Source organism: Stigmatopora argus, chromosome 6 (genome assembly GCF_051989625.1).
Source record: "Stigmatopora argus isolate UIUO_Sarg chromosome 6, RoL_Sarg_1.0, whole genome shotgun sequence".
Classification (NCBI taxonomy): Eukaryota; Metazoa; Chordata; class Actinopteri; order Syngnathiformes; family Syngnathidae; genus Stigmatopora; species Stigmatopora argus.
Genome location: NC_135392.1, coordinates 20,704,589 through 20,723,152, shown reverse-complemented (window position 1 = coordinate 20,723,152; position 18,564 = coordinate 20,704,589). Strand labels below are relative to the sequence as shown.

The 18,564-nt window shown below is 42.3% G+C and overlaps 1 protein-coding gene across 7 annotated transcripts in view; it reads left to right on the top strand.

Annotated features, from left to right (window-relative positions):
- The window catches only part of acad9 (acyl-CoA dehydrogenase family, member 9), a 156,857-nt gene that overhangs the window by 60,619 nt on the left and 77,674 nt on the right, over positions 1–18,564 (top strand). For all 7 annotated transcript variants that reach the window (XR_013300578.1, XM_077602709.1, XM_077602710.1 and 4 more), the window contains exons 6-11: positions 3,794–3,872; positions 3,931–4,102; positions 4,170–4,243; positions 4,325–4,400; positions 10,784–10,854; positions 10,926–11,045. Coding sequence is in view for 6 of the 7 variants with exons in the window: in XM_077602709.1 (XP_077458835.1) it covers positions 3,794–3,872; positions 3,931–4,102; positions 4,170–4,243; positions 4,325–4,400; positions 10,784–10,854; positions 10,926–11,045 (592 nt within the window). In the remaining variant the exon portion in view is untranslated. The remainder of the gene's footprint in view (positions 1–3,793; positions 3,873–3,930; positions 4,103–4,169; positions 4,244–4,324; positions 4,401–10,783; positions 10,855–10,925; positions 11,046–18,564) is intronic.

The following is an 18,564-nucleotide window of genomic DNA, read 5'->3' as shown; positions in this document are numbered from 1 at the left end:
CTTTTCAAAGCACTTCATGATCACAGGCGTGAGTGCAACAGGCCTATAATCATTCATGCTGTAAATGGTTGGCTTTTTGGGCACAGGGATAATGGTGGCAGATTTCAGGCAGGATGGAATGATGGATTGTTGCAGGGAACAATAGAAATTTTTTGTGAAGACTCCAGCCGGCTGGTCAGCACAGTCTTTGAGCACCTTCCCAGGTACTCCGTCAGGGCCAGCAGCCTTCCTGGTGTTCACAGACCGCATTACCAGTCTCACTTCCTGTTCCCGGAACTTCAGTGTATTGCTGCAGGGTGGTGGTGGTGGTGGGGGTGTTGAGACTGGGTCTGATTTGTCAGTCTCAAAGCGGGCAAAGAAGCGGTTCAGTTCCTCAGCTCGTGAGGCATCTGCGTTAACAGACATTATTGTTATTGGTAATATGTCGTATTCCCTGCCACATCTTCTTTGGGTTATGTTCTGTGAAGTGCTCCTCAATTTTCTTAGTATATGCTGCCTTGGCCTTTTTAATGCCTCTTTTCAGCTCTGCTCTGGCAGCTCTATATTTTATCTTGTCCCCTGATCTGAAGGCAGTGTTACGGCATATGATGAGTGCCTGTGTCTCCTTGGTCATCCAGGGTTTTTGGTTAGGAAAAACCCGTATCCGTTTATTTATAGTGACGTTGTGCATGCAGTTTTTGATGTAGGAAAGTACAGTGTCCGTGTAGTCCTGGAGGTTGGAGAGCATAGAGCCGCTGCGTCAGTGCGCGCCACCATCTTTGGATGTTCTTTGGATCTTTACATTTTATGCAAGATAGTTTATTTTAGCGTTTATCTGTTTATTTTTCTTTATTTTGAAATAAATGCCTGTATATTGCGTCATGAAGTCATCGTGTCATCGTCGTCATCTTGCAGTTTCGTGCACGTCGTGTTTTTATGCGCATATAAGCCATACCCAAGATTCAGTCATCATTTTTCTATCTGAAAATAGCGGCTTATATGCGAGTAAATACAATACATCTAGGCACTTTATATGATAGTCGGCGCGCCCATTTTTCTTCTATGGTATATCGCTTGTTTTTCGGCGCTGAGAGAAGCGGTGACCTGACATTTACCCATTATCACTGCCATTTTTCATCTTTCAGCCTGCATTTTGACATTTTTACAAGTTTTCTTTTTATACTTGAGAAAAAAAATCTGCGATGTATTGAAGGCCGGAAAGGGACGAAAGATCACAGTAGACCCTGTTTATTTTTCATGTAATATGGAGTTTTTCCCCGTCCCTCTTTTTACAGTATTTTTCCCGCCTTTCAACATCACCAAGAATTTCTCTTGCACGGCCAAATGGTTCCAAAATTCAAACATGGCGTATGGTGTGCGCCATGACCTTACTAAGATGCTGGTCTGCTTTTCGTTGGCTTAACTAAGCTGCTCGTCAGCTGATTGTCAGTGTTATTACGATAATGGTCTGCTATTAGTCAGCGTCACAATGTTCGTAAAATGGCCAAAGATTGGCCGAAATCCCTCCCACAATACCTGTGAGAGATGCTGCCTCTCTCCCTTTGTTTATCGCCACTGACGCCACGGGTAAGAGCCGTTGAAGCCCCGGCCGACGCCGCGGGCCGCTGAAACCCCAGCCGACGCTGCGGGCCGCTGAAACCCCAGCCGACGCTGCGGGCCGCTGAAACCCCAGCCGACGCTGCGGGCCGCTGAAACCCCGGCCGACGCAGGGGGCTGCTGAAACCCCGGCTGCCGTTGCGAGCCGACGCCGCGGCCCTCTGAAGCCCCGGCCGACGCTGCGAGCGTGGGCCGCCGAAGCCCTGGCAACCGCCGCCGAAACACCGGCCGGCGAAAATTTAAATATTTATTTTCTGCGGCCTAAAATTAAATATTTATTTTGCGAGACAAATATATTTCTGACACAAAAAAATAATATTTTCCAGGCCCTGGCTGGAGCTTTTCTTTTTGAAGTTCTATATTCGGCTCAAGGGCTGTGAAATCAAATATAGTAATTCTCATCAAAATTCTCATTTAAAATAAAATAATTTAAAAAATATTTCATTTTGAAATTTGGGCGAGCGGCCCGGTAGAGCGAGTGGTTAGCGTGCCGGCCTCACAGCTCTGGGGTCCTGTGTTCAAATCTAGGTTACGTCCACTTGTGTGGAGTTTGCATGTTCTCCTGCGTGGGTTTCCTCCGGGTACTCTGGTTTCCTCCCACATTCCAAAAGCATCCATGGTAGGCTGATTGGACACTCTAAATTGCCCCTAGGTTTGGGTGTGAGCGTGTATGGTTGTCCGTCTCCTCGTGCCCTGCGATCGGCTGGCGACCGATTCAGGGTGTCCTCCGACTCTGGCTCGGAGACAGCTCGGATTGGCTCCAGCACCCCCTGTGACCCTAATGAGGAACAAGCGGTTCAGAAAATGAGATATGAGATTTTAAAACTTTTCACACTGACCTCACTTTCCAATATCGTTCAGCCATAATGCAGGGGAATTTACATACCTTATCATAACTCTCCTTAAACTAAAGTGAATTGTAGTTTCAGAAATTTAAAGCTTGTAGTTTGTAATGCACTTGTATCATCAAGCCAGGTTAAACAAGTTTCATATACAGTCGTACCTCGTCATACGACCGCTCGTCATACAAAATTCTCGTCTTACGGCGGAAATTTCGATCTAATAATTCGCCCGTCATGCGATCAAAATTTCGTGATGCGACCAAGCCAGGTCTTTTTTGCATATCTTTCGTGTATAACAATATTTACGAGCATGGAACGATTAATTCAGACGAGTGTCTCCTAAGACCAGGAAACGCACAACGCGCATGCGCGGGCAAAAAGAGGGCTTTCTGGGTAATGAAGTATACTCGTGCACACAACACCCATAGGCAATGGCAACCTTTCTCAGAATAAAACTTCATTACCCACAATCAATACGTGGGTAAGCTCAACTATTGTATTTCCTGTTATTCTTTCTAAGGAAAGAAGCTCCCCCGATCGTTCTTTAAAGACTATTTCTCGTTGGCAAGTGGTCGTGCGTTATCCTATTGTGAGGACATTTGTGTGCATCATTTTGGGAATATTTTGAAGGCAATACAACAGCAAACAGTCCATCGATAGCGAACGTGAGGGTGGAGGCGTGGCAAACCGCCAACCCGGAAAACGAAGGTAACAATAGATTACAACAAAATTACAATTGAGTTTTGTGTAAAGTTACATTAAACGTATGTTTGAGTGTCTGTATATATTAATCCAAGTTAATTTAAATTTGTTTGTTCCGTTTACGAGTGCGTTGTCGTGGAAAAAAACGCCCCCCTCCCCCCACACCCCCAAACGTCTCTGTCTCCCGTCGGCGAAATCTGCCCAATTTTAGTTAGATTAAACACATTTTATTACTATTAAACCACTAGTTATGTGTTACTTTGTTAATAGATGGTGAATTAGAAGAAATAAAACATTTTTTCCAATCCAATATCCTGTTTTTGGTGTTTTTTCAGAGGGCTGGAACGAATTAATTTGTTTTCCATTCATTTCAATGGAAAACGTCCGCTCGAGTTACGAGAATCTCGTCATACGAGCTCAGTTCCGGAAAGGATTAAGCTCGTATCTCGAGGTACCACTGTACAGACAAGAGATTTGGAATTTATGGGTTGAATTAATCCAACTTTCATTGAAAGTGTGTTCATGAAACATTAAAACGTCAGATGCCCCATTTCTTACCAGACAATTTTACATTATTTCCACTTTCTCCTCTGTATTTCCTTCTCCCCTCTACATTTGCTTTGTTACAGCAGTTTTTATTTTGATCTTTACAGTGGAAGTGATGCAGCCTCAATACAGACTCGAGCAACACTGTCAGACGATGGAAAACATTATATTCTCAATGGATCCAAGGTAAGACTATTCTTCTTTGGATGCTTGTGGATTTAATAACTTAACTCTTGTTAATCAGATTTGGATTTCAAATGGCGGAATGGCCGACATCATGACTGTTTTTGCACGAACTGAAGTATTTGAAAACGACACAAAAAAAGAGAAGATTTCTGCATTTATTGTTGAAAGAGCTTTTGGAGGCATAACTAGTGGAAGCCCTGAGGACAAACTTGGAATTAGGGGCTCCAACAGTAAGACAGCTTCTGGATCATTGTGTTTTTGTCATTTGTATTTCACCATTTCGCTTTAATTTTTCAGCCTGTGAAGTGTCATTTGACAATGTTCCAGTGCCGCTGGAAAATCTCATTGGAGAATTGGGAGGGGGATTCAAGGTAATCTTTCACCTGGACTCTAAAAGGGCTTATTCAAAATTAATTTGAACTTTTTTTTATTTTTAAAATTTTCTTTGACAGATTGCTATGAATATTCTAAACTCTGGAAGATTTAGCATGGGAAGTTCTTCAGCTGGAATGATAAAAAAATTGATTGGTAATACAACATTCATTCATTCACTCTCTGAACCACTTTATCCTTATTAGGGTCGCGGGAGGTGCTGGAGCCTATACCGGCTGACTCCGGGACAGAAGCGAGGGACACCCTGAATCGGTGGCCAGCCGATCGCAGGGCACAAGGAGACGGACAACCGTGCACACTCACACCCATAACTATGGACATTTTAGAGTGTCCAATCAGCCTACCATGCATGTTTTTGGAATGTGGGAGGAAACCGGAGTACCCGGAGGAAACCCACGCAGGCCCAGTAGAACATGCAAAATCCACACAGGTGGACCAACCTGGATTTATAGCTGTGAGGCTAACCACTCATCCGCCGGGCCGCCCTGGTAATACTACATAATACACATAGATGCAGTATTGCCTTGATTTATGATTCAATTTGTTTATTGTGATCATGTTTGCAACGAAACACACCTCAATTAGATCATCTTCCCACAATGAAATAAGGTAAATGCAATTGAACTTTTTTTACTCCCTGCAAACACTATCAACTTATTCTTTAAAAGCTGTCAAATGTGTTTAACTGCTCCCTCTCAGAAACCAGCAACAAGAAGCAATAAAAAGGTAAATCCATAGACATCAATTGGTTCAATTAAAATAATTTTCAATGGATGGTTGGTTAGAGTAGGAAATCCCATAGAACATGAGATTTTCAAGTTCAAACCAGAGGTTAAAGCACCATAGCATGAGCCTCCTGACTCAGAAAGGGAGACGCATACTGTATTTGCAAACCTGGCGATTGAAAATGTATTAATTTCTCACCTGAAATAAACCCAGTTTTCTTTTTTTCTTTTTTTTTAATAGATTGGTGTCCTTTCGAGGACGCTGGCTGTGGCAACATCCCCAGCTACAGCCTTTTTGTTTTTGTTCCAATGCAGTTGACTCGGGCAGCTAGCCTGCATGTTAACCATCTTATTCCGTATTTTACTCTAGTTTAGCCCAAGCACAGCCCAATTCATTGGCCACATGTCATTTGTCACTTGGTCAAAGTGATCTTTTTGTATAATATAATAAATATAAGATAATCTGCCACCATTATCCCTATCTCTAAAAAGCCAACCATTGACAGCCTGAATGATTATAGGCCTGTTGCACTTACGCCTGTGATCATGAAGTGCTTTGAAAAGTTGGTCGCCCGCCACATCAGAGATACAATCCCTCCCTCAGTTGACCCTCACCAGTTTGACTATAGCTCAGCCTTCAACACTATAATACCAGACATTCTGGCTGACAAACTCTCCCACCTTGGACTATCCTCTTCCATCTGCTGCTGGATTAAGAACTTCTTAACCAGCCGTCCACAAACTGTTAGACTTGGTCCCCACCTCTCTTCCTCCATTACACTGAGCACTGGCTCCCCTCAAGGCAGTATACTGAGTCCTCTTCTATACTCGCTGTACACATACGACTGTACACCGACCCACCACTCTAACTCCATCATAAAATTTGCCGATGACACCACTGGTCGGACAGGGTCCAGTCATATACATATACATATATATGTGTATGTATATATGTATGCCTCCTTTGTGTTGGCATACAGCAGGTCCAGAGTTTTTTGTTCCCTGGTGTGGCACTTCACATACTGAGTGAAGGTGGGGAGAGTAGAAGCCAAGGGAGCATGGTTAAAATCACCAGAGATAAGAAGGAGAGACTGGGGGTGTGACGTCTGCAGCCGGGACACAGCGGTGTGGAGCAGCTCGCGAGCGACTGCCGCGTCGGCCGGGGGAGGTATATACGCAGTTATTACGATAACGTGTGAGAAGTCCCGGGGGATGAAAAACGGCCTGATGCTAACAGCTACTAGCTCGATATCTCGAGTGCAAAGTTGCTCCTTCGCAGTAATATGCCCGGGGCTGCACCATCTACTATTGATATAAACAGCTAGTCCCCCACCTTTCTTCCTACCGCTCTCCTTAGCATCTCTGTCCGCCCTCACCAGCTCAAAGCCATCCAAGGAGACGAGAGAGTCCGGAATTAGTTCATTCAGCCAGGTCTCTATGAAGCACATAATGCAGATTCTCCGATATTGTCGTTGTTGTTTGGTAAGCGCCGTTAGCTCTTCCATCTTATTGGGGAGAGATCTTACGTTCCCCATAATAATAGATGGAATGCTGGGTCTGAAGTGTCGCTTTCTCTCCTGACATTTTCGTCCAGCTCTGCATCCTCTTCTCTTCCTCTTTAACTCAGCGGGGAGGTCCAGGTCCAGGGGAATCCAGGTCTTGCGTAGCGCTAACAGCTGATCCTTTGTGTAAAACAGCGTCGGCATGGCTGAGTGGGTCAAAAATGTAATGTCCAGAATTTGCAAAGATAAACTAAACTTAATAGATCAAAGACTGCCTCTCGCACAACTTGAGTCTTGGAGTACAGTCTTGAAAGTAAAGTTTTAAAACATTAAAGTATGGAATATAATATATAAAGTAAAGTAACAAGTAAAGTCTTAAGAGACAATAAAACGTAAAAATAAAGGATAAAAAAGCTGTAAAAATACAGAATACGGGTGAGGGTTTAGGGAGCTACTGCAACAAGCAGCCGCCTTGAACGGCGCCTATGATGCCTTATATATAATGTATATATGTATATATACTGTATATATGTATGTATATATAATGTATATATGTATGTATATAATGTATATATGTATGTATATATAATGTATATAGGTGTATATATAATGTATATAGGTGTATATATAAAATGTATATGTATATACAGACGCTCCCCTACTTACGAACGAGTTAGGTTCTGAGCGATTGTTCATAAGTTAAATTTGTTTGTAAGTTGATTCAGTGCTATGTTTTGTATTATAATTTATGTTTAAGGCCTATATAAGTATATTGAAGGTTTATATAAGTGCATTTGTATGTTTAAGGCTTGTATAAGTAACACGCATTGGTTTGTACTGAAAAAACATTTAATAAAATGGAGAATACATACAGTACTCCATACATACATTAGAGAGAGAGAGATTTACTAGAAACTGACCGAAATAAGCTATCTCATGACGATTGCAGTTTTCTTTTTTTCATCATAAATGATGCGGTAGCACTGTATGGCATCATTCAATTGATTTGCAAACTTTGTGCAGCGTTCAATATTTGGGTCCTGCTGCTCGATCTTTGTTTATAAATGGTACTGATTGTCGAACGATTCAAGTTGTATGCCCCTGCAACGCGCATCAAGCTTCGTTATTATTGCCACTCATTTCAAATGAAATGGCTTGCCGCTTCCTTGCATCTCCCTCAATAGAAGCCTTTCGCTTTTTACCAACCATATTCGATCTTTATGTTTATAATTGGTACTGACGGTCGAGCGATTCAAGTTGTATGCCCGTGCAACGCGCATCAAGCTTCGTTATTATTGCCACTCATTTCAAATGAAATGGCTTGCCTCTTCCTTGCATCTCCCTCAATAGAAGCCTTTCGCTTTTTACCAACCATATTCAATAATGGATGCACGAGATATTTAATGATACAAATGAAAAAGGTTCTTTGCGCACTGGAGATACGTTCACGCACTTCCACATTGGACAGAAGAAGGTAGATGCTGGGTGAGCTGAGCTCTCACAGCGCCAGGCGTCGATTTAGCGGCGGAAAGAAGCACTACAGGGAAAAAATACAAAATCGAACTCACGAACATTTTTCGACATAAACGCAATTTGCAGACATGTTCGTATGTACCGTTGTTCGTAAGTCGTATGTTCGTAAGTAGGGGAGCGTCTGTATTTATTTATATATATATTATGTATATATATATATATATATATATATATATATAGTATGTATGTATATATATATATATATATTATGTATATATATATAATGTATGTATATATATATATATATATATATATATATATATATATATATATTATGTATATATATATATTATGTATGTATATATATATTATGTATGTATATATATATATAATGTATGTATATATATATTATGTATGTATATGTATGTAGTTGTATATGTATGTATCAGTGGTGTGCCGTCAGGGCCTTCTGGGCCTTTCTGCTGGCCTAAGAATTATCTGAATCACAGAAAATTATATTTTGCCCATGAATAATTCCAAATTGTCTATCAGCTTCCTTTCATTGTTTTCCCCCTGGTTGCACTGCTTCTCGGTGTGTTTTCATATTGAAGCATTTAATTTAGATGTCCAATCACCTGCTCACCAGGAGCGGAGAGGCCGGTGGGGGGCTTCAAAGCACACAAGCACACAACTCTCCCGTTGCAGCCTGGCAAGCATCGACAGCTCCTCCATCTGAACGGGCAGAGACCTCACGCTCCCGTAACAATGATGGAATGCTCAGTCTGGAACACTATCGTCCACTGCTCACAGCTTTCTGCATGACAGCGGAGGCTCCAAAGACGTCTAGGACTAGCACAAAGACACCAAGCCACGCGACCAGTGGAGTAGAGTTGCAAAGGTCCCAAAACAACAAAGCACAAAGTACAAAGCCAAGTATATAGGAAAGCATTAAAAAAAATTAAAATGCTATTTAAACGAGAAAAGCAGCAAAAATACAAAACGAGCAAGAGCGGACGGAGCGACCGCTACCGGCTGCAACTTGAACGCCGCCATCTTGGTTGCAGTAGCAAGAACAGATACAGACACAAGAAAAAGGCATTGTAGAGCTAGATAAAACTGTAACCACACAGAGGAAGTCTTCCACAAGGTGGGAACCTTCTGCAGACTGAGTGAGGTTGAAAATATGCAGAACCACACTTCCAAGCTTATCCGCACACTCCCTCAGTAGTCTGGAACTGAAGAATCAACAGTAACAGAGCACAACACTCCCGATAGTCCCTTTCCGGGCTGGTAAGCGCTGACAGCTCTTCCATCTTATCGGGGAGGGATCTCAATTTCCCCATAATAATAGATGGAATGATTAGTCTGAAGCATCACTTCTTCTCCCACCACTTTTGTCCAGCTCCGGATTTCCAGCGGCATCGAAGTGATGCTCTTTCTGCTGCGTATTGTTCACAGCTGATCCCATATGTATGACAGCAGAGGCATGGCTGAATGGTGCCAAAAAAGAACTAGCAGAAAGAAACTAAGCTAATAGAACAAAAAGTCTTAAAAACATTAAAGTTAAAAGTATAAAGTGCAAAGGAATGTATTAAGAAATATTAAAATGTAATTTATAAAAAAGATAGAAAGGGTGTTGTCATGTTCTGGTTGAGGTGTGTGTGTGTTTTCACCTCCCCTCATAGCCAGCTGTTTTGTGTTCATTTGATTAGCCCTGGGTAGTATATAAGGAGAATGTTTGATGACCTCGGCGTCGGAGTACTGCTTCTTGCTTGTGCTTACACTTTGTCATGTCTTTTCCCTGTCAGTGCGTATGTGCTATCCCGGTTAGGTTTGTTTCTTTATTGATTTTTACTAAGTCCTAAGTTTATGTGGCTTTTCTGTTAGTTCTTATTAAAACCTCCAGCTTTGTGCAACAGCACTCCTGTTTCCGTCTACTTCCTGCATCTTTGGGTCCGACCTCGCCTCACAACTGAGGCGATTCATGACAGCTGTAAAACACCAAAAATGAATAAGAGCAAACAGAGCTACTGCCACCGGCTGCCGCCTGACGGCGCCATCTTGAAAAAAAAATTGTGACCTGATGAGTGTATAAACAAAGAATTATTTTTTTATATGTTGAAGTTTCTCAGAAAAATGATGCCCACATCATAGGTTAAAATGTATCACAGGTGGAACTCTACATACGGTTGATGGAGATATATTGTTCCAATTGATGAATATCTGGTGTATTAAAATGTCTTGACAAAGCTATTAATAATGACGTTACAAGTAATATTTCAGAAAAAAATAATTTCGGGTGTTCGGAACAAAAACAAAAAGGCTGTAGCTGGGGATGTTGCCACAGCCAGCGTCCTCGAAAGGACACCAATTTATTAAAAAATAAAAAATAAAAATAAATAAAAACAGGGTTTATTTCAGGTGAGAAATTATTACGTTTTCAATCGCCAGGTTTGCAAATAGAGTATGTCTCCCTTTCTGAGTCAGGAGGCTCGTGCTATGGTGCTTTAACCTCTGATTTGAACTTGAAAATCTCATGTTCTATGGGATTTCCTAGGTTGGTCCACCTGTGTGGATTTTGCATGTTCTCCTTGGCCTGCGTGGGTTTCCTCCGGGTACCATAGTTATGGGTGTGAGTGTGCACGGTTGTCCGTCTCCTTGTGCCCTGCGATCGGCTGGCCACCGATTCAGGGTGTCCCTCGCTTCTGGCCCGGAGTCAGCTGGGATAGGCTCCAGCACCCCCCGCGACCCTAATGAGGATAAAGCGGTTCAGAACATGAGATATGAGAAAAATAATTTCATGCATCTTTACCTTTAGAACTGACCTCTGAGTATGCTGTAACAAGGAAGCAGTTTAACAAAAGCATAAGTGAATTTGGAATGATACAGGTACATTCCCCAACATAAACGTGATTCATCACTTTCAAATCTGACCAGATGTATCTGCTTTGGTATCCCAGGAGAAATTTGCAATTATGGCCGTCAATGCTTTTGTGATGGAGAGCATGGCATACCTGACATCCGGAATGATGGACAGACCTGGGCTACCAGATTGTTCTTTAGAAGCTGCTGTGGTTAAGGTGAGCTACCATTATTAAGGTCAGAAGGATAACAGCCTGACTAAGGAGGATGAGGGAGGGAGGGATATCTAGATATCTATCTGGTTCCTCATGGGAAGGCGTGTCGTGTCGAGTCCTGTGGTCCTAAAAGGCTCGATAGGACTCCTCCTTCAGCCTGACGGCATCCCTTATCGCTGGTATCCACCAGCGGGTTCTGGGGTTGCCGATATGACAGCCACCGACCTACTTGCGGCTGCAGCTCCGATCTGCCGCTTCAGCAACAGAGACGCGGAACATGGTCCACTCGGACTCAATGTCCCCCTCCTCTTCTCAGATACGAGAGAAGCTCTGTTGGAGGTGGGAATTGAAACTCCTTCTGACAGGGGACTGCCAGGCCCTCACAATATGTTTGGGGCTTCCGGGCCACAGCGGCAACCAGGGATTGGACGGCCAAGGATCCCTCCTTTGGTTGCCACCTAACTCTCACACCTGACCTCTTTGGCCCCTCTCACTGGTGGTGAGCCCATTGGGAGAGGAACCCACGTCGTCTCTTCGGGCTGTGCCCCGCCGGGGTAGAACCAAAATACAATTGTTGCGCTATTAATGAAATTCTCTTTTGAAAAATTGGTGTTTAACAAATAAATGATTGAGTACACACACAGAGAAGGTAAAGAAATTCAATCACTCGTCTATTAGGATCCGACAGCACCATAAAAAAATTATTTGTACCATACTACATGTTTTTGGGCTTATACCAAAATTCAAGTACACAAGAACATTTATCAATAAGTGTATGTATTTAACCTTACAGTTATAGGCATATGAAAAGACTCGTGTATAGCTACATACAGAGCTGCCATCGGAATTTCTGGAGTTTACTCTGGACTATATTGCAAACTCCGGGACTCCAGACAACTTCATTAAACTCCGGAAATCCCAAAAATTATCACACAAAATCATCAATTTTTTGGAAGCAACCATTTCGGAAAAGTACCACATTTCCACTTTAAATGCCATGGAATTCACACCATCATTCACCACATTCTGCCATCTTACACATTTGATTCAACTTCACTGTAAACCAGATGAATTCGGTAACACAAGTGCAATGTGAATCATCTGAGTTACAAGTTCTGACGAATGATTCACCTTGTGGGACTTCAGCATGGCATTCGATTCGGAATCGATTTCATAGGTATCCTCTATCAATTTAACATTTTCGTTTTTTATTAAGGCTGACTAATCCACCAGTCTTTTGTTTTGAAACAAATCCTATCATTTCCGGTGTTGTTCTAAAGGAAGTAGGCATACACAGAACTGGTAAGTCTTATCAATATGCCTGTTAGTGAAAAATGGATGGCAATTTGGATGAAACTTCTAAGAAGAAACCCAGACATTTGCAGAAGTTTATTGGTTCGTATTCGACATTTGCACATTGCACAACATGCAAGTGCGACTACAGCGTGGCACATGGTGGAATTAAATGACTGTAAAACGCATGTAGAAGGACCCAAACACAAAGATATACTGTATTTTCTTGCATATATGCCGCTTCCGCGTGTAAGCCGTACCCTTAAAATTGCCTAAAATAGTTGAATTATCCAATTTCTCTCGTATAAGACGGCCCGATTCACAATTTTCACCTCCATATTCATGGTTTTAATAGGTAGTACAAATGTGTTAGTTTGAAGGGAAAATCCTAAGAAAAATCATCACACATGGTATTTCTGAGATACTGTATGAATTGAAAGGATCGTCTACTGGATTGCAGATTTGGGTCAATATCATAAAGTTAATATGCCTGTCTTTGACTTTGATTCATGAAAGGTTCACCAATCGGTATTTCCAGGTACACCTTTAAGATAAGGGAGACATCGGACGCATATCCAGCTTTATCTTGCAAGAGAGAATTGATCCCGACTCGCCTTCGTCCAAGATCATTCTAAAGAATCGAATCCTCTCCTGCCCATTTAATTGCATTAGAGTCAAAAATAATTAAGGTCATCTATTCAAAACAATTGCATAAGAGGTAAACCAAGCAAGCCTCTATTCAAAACAATTAAGGTCAGAAATCAAAGCAATTGCATAAGAGTTAAAACAAGCAAGCATCCATTCAAAACAATTGCGAGTCTTTTCGGAGGTCGATCGGTATCGCCACCTGGTGCGGAATCCAAGTCAAAACAATTAAAAGTCCTTCCCGGATCTTCAGTGTGAGCTTGCGACTGGGTGAGAAGTCGAGGTTTTAAAACAATTGAGAGTCCTCCCGGATCCGTGTGAGAGGTCGGGGTTAAAAAACAATTGAGTCCTCGGGGCCAGCTGCAGAGGGAAGTGACCTTCGAGTTTGTTTCGGTGATCATTAAAATAAGCAAACAAAGCACATATACATATAATGATTAATATTTCCCAGAATAAAGCGAAGCGTTCTTTGTCGCAAGCACATATACATATAATGATTAATATTCCCCAGAATACAGCGAAGCGTTCTTCGTTGCAAGCACATATACATATAATGATTAATATTTCCCAGAATAAAGCAAAGCGTTCTTCGTTGCAAGCACATTTATAATAGTACCCAAAATAACTCCAACATTCCCCCCTGTTATTATACATTTGCACATGATCTCCTTAATAAAACTTCTTTTCAGCTTTATTCTATTAATTAATTTTATGGCAAATACAAATGAGGGAAATGTCCGTTGGCTGCTTTAATTACCCGCATACTCCTTACTTGCATGGCTGGTCTGAAAAAGAAAGAACCAAATCATTTTCGCACAATTAGTTCTCTGAATTGTCATACTCCTGGAAATCACTGCTCTCTTCAGTACGTTTCATAATCAGAGGATATAATTTGTGTAATTTAGAATTTGTAGGGGAAATCCCAGTGATTATAAATCGGCTTAGCAAGGAGCGTATGCAGGGGATAAGACAACACCCACACAATGTCAAGGTCGTGGCAAAAATGGCTACTGAAATCACAACAGATGGGGCCAAATCCTTGTATTTCCCAAAGGTCTTATCCCACCAGTGTCCAGGCGGATAATTCTACTCTAGAATGCTTTTTCATATTTCGGTTTAGGGTCTGCAGGCCATCAATGGCCCTGGTGAGGGACCCACCGGGTGACGTGTTGTTCGGTATAAAGGTGCAACATTGATCTCCAAACATCGCACACATGCCCCCTTGCTCCGCAAGAAGCATATCAACCGCTATGCGATCCTGGAACACCATCAGACTGGTGGCTGCCAGTTGTTCCTTTATCGCCACAAATCCCTGTTCAGTATAATTTCCAAGTTTTTGGACATTGTAATGCAGGTAATTTATCCTATCCACATTTTTGTTTGGGGTTATTAGAAGAAAAATAGACTCCCATCCTGCTGCAACCTGAGTAGCCATCTTATACTCATCTGGTACGCCCCGGGGGATGCCAATCGCATCAATGTATGTTGGATCTCCCTCCCCCATACCGAGCGACGCCGTCGGGAGGGGCCCACCATCATACTGGATTTCTGAGCAGCCAATTGTACTTCCTCCACTTAGATGGAAAAACACACTGGTAAGAGCAGTGAGACCAAGGCACATATTCCTGCCGGATTTCGGCAGGAGTCGTATAATTTATTTCCACCACACCACCACCATAGGTCAGAACGTGGAATCAGGGTTGCAGTCTGTTTTAGAACCCAGGCACACCACGTCTCATTTATCGCCCCCAGCTTCAGACCATGCCCTGTAAGGTTTAAGCAGGAAAAATGATCAAAGGCAACATGTGTTGAAAAGTTAGGTTTGTCCTTCGCTGCTCTTGTAAAGGGTATACAATGTATACCCTTTACATTTGTAAACTTTTTCCTGTGAGGGCCACATAACTTTTCCCTTCTCTGATGGGGGGCCGGTGTCAGTTTGTAACAGAAAAAGTGTGACGATCGTAGGGGAGCTTAATTTTTTTTTATTGTTTTCCAGAAAGCCACACATAACCAAATAACCCTTTCCAGGTTCTTTACAGAAAAAAGTCAGAAAACAAATAATAACACTATTAATGAAATAAATAATAACTAAATAACCCTCTCTGAGTTCTTCACATAAAAAACAGGAAATAAATAACACTATTTATGAAATAAATAAGAACTAAATAACTCTCTCTGGGTTCTTCATAGAAAAAAGCCATGGAACATTAACTTTCTGTTGTGCCATGCACAATTTTAACAGATAAAAGTTCAGCTCAGTTGTCAGAGCAGAATCTCTCTGACACATATGAGCAGTCTCCTAAAGTTCTTGTGTTTCTTCCTTATAATCCTTTTGTTCCAATAGGCTTGTAGACACCGCTGTTTGCAGCTCTCTCATCAACTTCCCTGTGAAAACCACAAAGGAAGCAGGTTGAGAAACTGAACTAAGTGAAACCGCACCTACACAGCACAATACATTTCACTACCAGTATGGTTGTAAAGATGGATTTTATCCCAGTAGATTTTATTATGATTATATTTGTTTATGCTCAGAATGACTCATTCAAATCAGAAAAGTGAGCTTACCTATGTCTGTACATCAGTGTGAACTGTGGGCCTGCATCTGGCTGGTGAGAAGTTGAATATCAGGTTCCATTCTAGTTACAGCCAGTCTCAAGCACTGATGCAAATGTTCATCTGTCAATCTTGATCTCATCGGAGTTTTCAGCAGTTTCATGCGAGAAAAGGTTTTCTCGCAGATATACGTGCTGCCAAAAACTGAGGAAATTTTCATTGCATGTTTTTTGATGTTTGGATATGTGTTGTTTGGGAGGGAGGCATAGAAGTCAATGAGACTGTTGAGCTTGAATGCTTCTTTCAGAACATCACAGTTCTGTAACTCAGCCAACTCAAACTGATATGAAGGCTGGGCTTCATCAATGTCGGCAACAAAGGGGTTCTGAAAAAGACGGATTTCTTTTGCAGAACATGTAGTTCAGTGAATCGCACACCGAACTCCGCCTTCAGCATTTACAGTGCTTCCACGCACTTTTCAGCTGGGAACGGGACCGCTGGGTTCTCTGTCGACAGGTTTTGGGTAGCAGGAAGATGGACAAAGTTGCGCTTTTTCACTTGTTCCAAAAGCAGCGCTAATTTCACCTCAAATGCTTTTATGTGTGAATACATGTCGCAAATGAGTTTCCCTTCGCCTTGTAGCTGCAAGTTAAGGCGGTTAAGTATTTCTGTCACGTCTGTTAAAAATGCGAGGTGCCATTTCCATTCTGGGTTGATCAGCTCTGGGACCGTTTTGTCTTTTAAATGAAGAAATGCGTTAATTTCGGGTAGAAGCTCGTAAAAACGCCTCAAAACTCTGCCCCGGCTCAGCCATCGGACCTCTGTGTAGTACAGCACATCTCCGTGCGTAGACTCCAGTTCAGACAGGAATTCTTGGAACTGCCTGTGTTTAAGTCCCTTTGCCCTGATGAAGTGCTAGGAGCCCCGTCAGTCGTGATGCTAGCCAGCTTTGACCAGTCCAGGTCCAACTTCTCCATGGTTTGGCACACTTTGTCAAAAATATCCTCTCCCGTTGTGGTCCCTTTGAGACTTTGGAGGGCTGCCAGATCCTCGCATATCTCAAAGTTTGCGCTAACTCCACAAATAAAAATGAGCAGTTGCGCTGTGTCTTGCACGTCCGTGCTTTCATCCAGTGCTAATGAAAAAAAGTCAAATTCTTTCGTCTTCTGCTGCAGCTGGGCATAGACATTATTCCCGATTTCTTCAACGCGTCTGGTGATTGTACTCGCCGACAGACTTACGGCATTAAATGCATCTTTCTTCTCGGGACACACTTCCTCCACGACAACATCCATACATTTCTTAAAAAACTCTCCGTCAGTGAAAGGCTTACCGTTGCTTGCTATCAGTTTAGCAACCCGAAAGCTGGCCCGAACGGATGCCTGGTTCAGCTGAGCTTGGCGTAGAAATGTAGTCTGCTGAGATAATAGTCCAACTTTTAGCTTTGAGAGTTTGTCTGCTCGTATTTGGCCTTGCACGCTATCGTACTTGTCCTTGTGACGGGATTCGTAGTGCCGGCGAAGATTGTATTCTTTGAATACTGCCACCGTCTCTTGACAGATGAGACAAACAGCCTTTTCTTTGCATTGAACAAAAAAATAATCATTTGTCCACTGCAGGTTAAATACCCTGCATTCTGAATCAATTTTTCTCTTAACTAACCTTTTCGCCATTATTCCGTTCTCAAACAGGTTCAGGTTGCACAGTTTTTATATGCTTGAATAGCATCGCAATAGCGATGGTACCAGGGCTCCGCCCTCACCTGCGATCGTCCAGATGTCTCGCTAACACTCTGCTCACGCATGCAACGTATGCATCAAAGGCAAACACTCTCCCCGCGCGTGTCACCAAAGGAGCAATGCGAAGGCCCGCTTCACTGGGATGATTTGTGGGCTCAGCAGGGGTGCAATGAACCAAACACAAGATTAAAACGTCCCAGTCTTCAAGGCCAAATAGGAAAATAAATCCGATAGCGTCTCTGGTATTGTTCAGAGGGCTGGTCCAAATGTGCCGGCGGGCTGCATCCCAAAAAAAAAAAAACGATAGCGTCTCTGGTATTGTTCAGAGGGCCGGTCCAAATGTGCCGGCGGGCCGGATCCGGCCCGCGGGCCGTAGTTTGGTGACCCCTGTCTTAGATTGTGCAATATTTTAGAATTTACCTTGCCAGGACGTGACTTTTTATGTTTTTACTGGGAAAATGCACTTTGTGGAGTAGCACCACCAATTTCCTTATACGCAGCTGTGTATGATGACAATAAAGGCTTTTGATTTGATTGATTTTTTTGACTAAATACTTATTTGCCCACTGTATTTGTAAAAATGTAGGATTGTAACTGAGTGCTCATTCCCATCTTTAGTACAAGCTAAATGATTACATACACTAGACCAGGGGTCGGGAACCTTTTTGACAGAGTGAGCCATAAACAATTCATATTTTCTAACGTTATTTCTTGAGAGCCATTCTCAGAATTGAAAAGTAAAAATACATGAAAAGTGTGATTTTTTTTTGTCATTTCACCACTTTTAAAGTACAAAAACTCTCAGAATTCTTTTGACAACATTGTTATGCTGTTGCTAATAAATCAGTATCAATGAGATCATGCATGCAGAAGAGTAATAAAAAACAAAATTATGATTAAAGTGGTGGTAGAGGTAGTGTCAACGCCACAGTGACGCTCATATTAGTGCGTTCGGGACTCCGCTCTCTCACCAGTGATTTCCATATTTTACCTCACATGTTAGTGGAGAGCCATACGCACCCATGGAAAGAGCCACATATGGCTCCCGAGCCATAGGTTCCCTACCCCTGCACTAGACATACACACATTAGTACAATTTTAGACGGCGCCGTGATCGCAATTTAGTTTTAAAAGCCAGGCTTTAAGATGATTGGTAAAGAAGTTCAGAGACGGTAGTTCACGTATGTTATGGGTATTGAGTTCCCGGTATGTGCGGTGCGGACAGAAACGTCTATTTGAAGGGAACTACACAGTCACCTCTCGATCCAGCCCTTGTTGATGTGTTGGAATTT